Source organism: Vitis vinifera, chromosome 12, assembly GCF_030704535.1.
Source record: "Vitis vinifera cultivar Pinot Noir 40024 chromosome 12, ASM3070453v1".
Taxonomy (NCBI): domain Eukaryota; kingdom Viridiplantae; phylum Streptophyta; class Magnoliopsida; order Vitales; family Vitaceae; genus Vitis; species Vitis vinifera.
This window is the reverse complement of record NC_081816.1, coordinates 17,882,305-17,884,108: the sequence shown is the minus strand read 5'-3', so window position 1 is coordinate 17,884,108 and position 1,804 is coordinate 17,882,305. Positions and strand designations below refer to the sequence as shown.

The window sequence follows — 1,804 nt, the reverse complement described above, 5'->3', positions numbered from 1 at the left end:
TTACTTTCATGTCATTGTAGTGAGATTTTGTGCGACATGTATGAGATGTACATTAGACGGGAGGAACTTTCTTGTCTAAATGCAGGGCGGTGGGTTAATTCAATGGTAGGTTACTTATCCTTAAGCCTTACTAAATTCACAATTAATAAATCATATGAATCGATAAAGTGTTGATGGAGGTTGTAAAATATGTTATTTTACACAACTTTGGCAGATTGTTGCGATTGTCTCTCGCATGATGAATGGACAGCAAGCACCACCAGCTCACACACACTTTTTTAAGCCTTCGTTCTCGGTGAGCCCTCTAATATCCTAAATTCACTTGGTCTGAAACTAGAAGAGTAGATGTTGATGTTTGTATTGATTCACCTCACCCTTGAACAGGTTGTTTTGAGCAACCTCAAATCTAATGCAACCACGCAAGTCATCCTGGAAAGATGCGCTATGTATCTGGATCCTGACACATTGGGCCATGATCTTAGTTCATGTGACATGGTAAATGAACATAGCTAAAGTTCAATTCCATAGTAATAAATGCAAGGGTATTGGGAATGACTATAAAGTAATGACATAAAAGCTAATAACTCTTGAATTGTTATGCAGATGTTCATCTCGGTTTGCGAGAATAATCACTGGCACGTGCATGTTGTTAATTTTGCAGCTGGAAGAGTTGAGATACTTTCGTCATTGCCCCTATGGCGGGGCAACAACATCAGTGCTGCAACACGACGATTATCAATGGCACTCCACAAAGCACTGCATGCATATAGAATCCATATGGATGCGGATGTCTCAAGTTTTGTGCATGTCCAACCACACCTTCTCCAACAGCTGAATGGGTAAAGTATTCAGATATTCCAACAAAAACAAACATTTCTAAATAATTTGATTTATCAGATTTCTATCATCTAACACATTTCTGATGTGTTATAGGTCCGATTGTGGTGTCCTCGTTCTAAAGTTCATGGAATTTTGGAATGGGGCGACCTTAACTACTTCAGTGGCAGAGGTTAGAGTTGGTTTACACTGTCAAACTTAGACTATTTTTCTTTGTTTTTTTCCCAACCGCATGGAATAATTTTTTCCCATTTCCGTAGGACAAGACGAACATGTACAGACTCCAGCTAGTGTTGCAACTAGTGCTCAATGAACGCAATAGTGTCAGAGATACAATTATGGCCGCATGTCATTTGTGACTTCATAGTTCATGATAAGTTTCTTCCTATCTGCTGCTACGTACCGAAATGACCAAGGGTTGATTGTAGTTTGTCCAAAATTTATTAATTCATATCATGTTGTGTGCTGATGTGATTTGTTCCAATTGTAAAACCATTATTTATGTTCTATATGTGATGTATCTGATGAAGTATTCCACATCCCATTGTAACAGTGGCAGTTGGGTTATGCTGAATATGAGGACTTTATGTACAAGAATGGCCAACGTGTAAGGGAAAGGAAGAGTACCTGGTAATGCTGCTGCTGGAGCATATGGGATGCAGTAACAGCAATGTAATAGGGCTGTTCATTTTTCCTTCAATATTGTAAAGGAAAGGAGTAGGAACATAGACAACACTCAGTATTTGTTCTTTTATTATAGTTAAGGGTGTTGGTCAGTGTTGTATTGGCGACTGATTGGACAACAACTGTGATTGTAAGATGTGATCCAAAGTGATAGGTTTATTATGGGGTATGGTACTAATTTCATAAGAGAACAACAAACATAGACTGGAACCTATTTGTTTGTACACTGATGCAGTTTCAGTTTATCCTTCTATACTCACATTAGTAAATTGTTTGACGGCTT

The 1,804-nt window shown here is 38.3% G+C and overlaps 1 protein-coding gene across 1 annotated transcript; it reads left to right on the top strand.

Moving 5' to 3' along the window:
* The first annotated feature begins 325 nt into the window (after window positions 1-325).
* On the top strand, window positions 326-1,552 carry LOC109123486 (putative ubiquitin-like-specific protease 1B). Its single transcript, XM_019223398.2, has 4 exons — window positions 326-495; window positions 604-839; window positions 934-1,009; window positions 1,098-1,552. The coding sequence occupies exons 1-4, from the start codon at window positions 346-348 to the stop codon at window positions 1,194-1,196; spliced, it is 561 nt and encodes a 186-aa protein (XP_019078943.2). The 5' UTR covers window positions 326-345; the 3' UTR covers window positions 1,197-1,552.
* The last annotated feature ends 252 nt before the right edge of the window (window positions 1,553-1,804 follow it).

Coding starts and splice junctions, on each gene's coding strand:
- LOC109123486 (XM_019223398.2), top strand. CDS start 346: ATGTTGATGTTTGTATTGATTCACCTCACCCTTGAACAGGTTGTTTTG. Junction 840..933: donor CTTCTCCAACAGCTGAATGG/GTAAAGTATTCA, acceptor GATGTGTTATAG/GTCCGATTGTGGTGTCCTCG. Junction 1,010..1,097: donor TAACTACTTCAGTGGCAGAG/GTTAGAGTTGGT, acceptor CCATTTCCGTAG/GACAAGACGAACATGTACAG.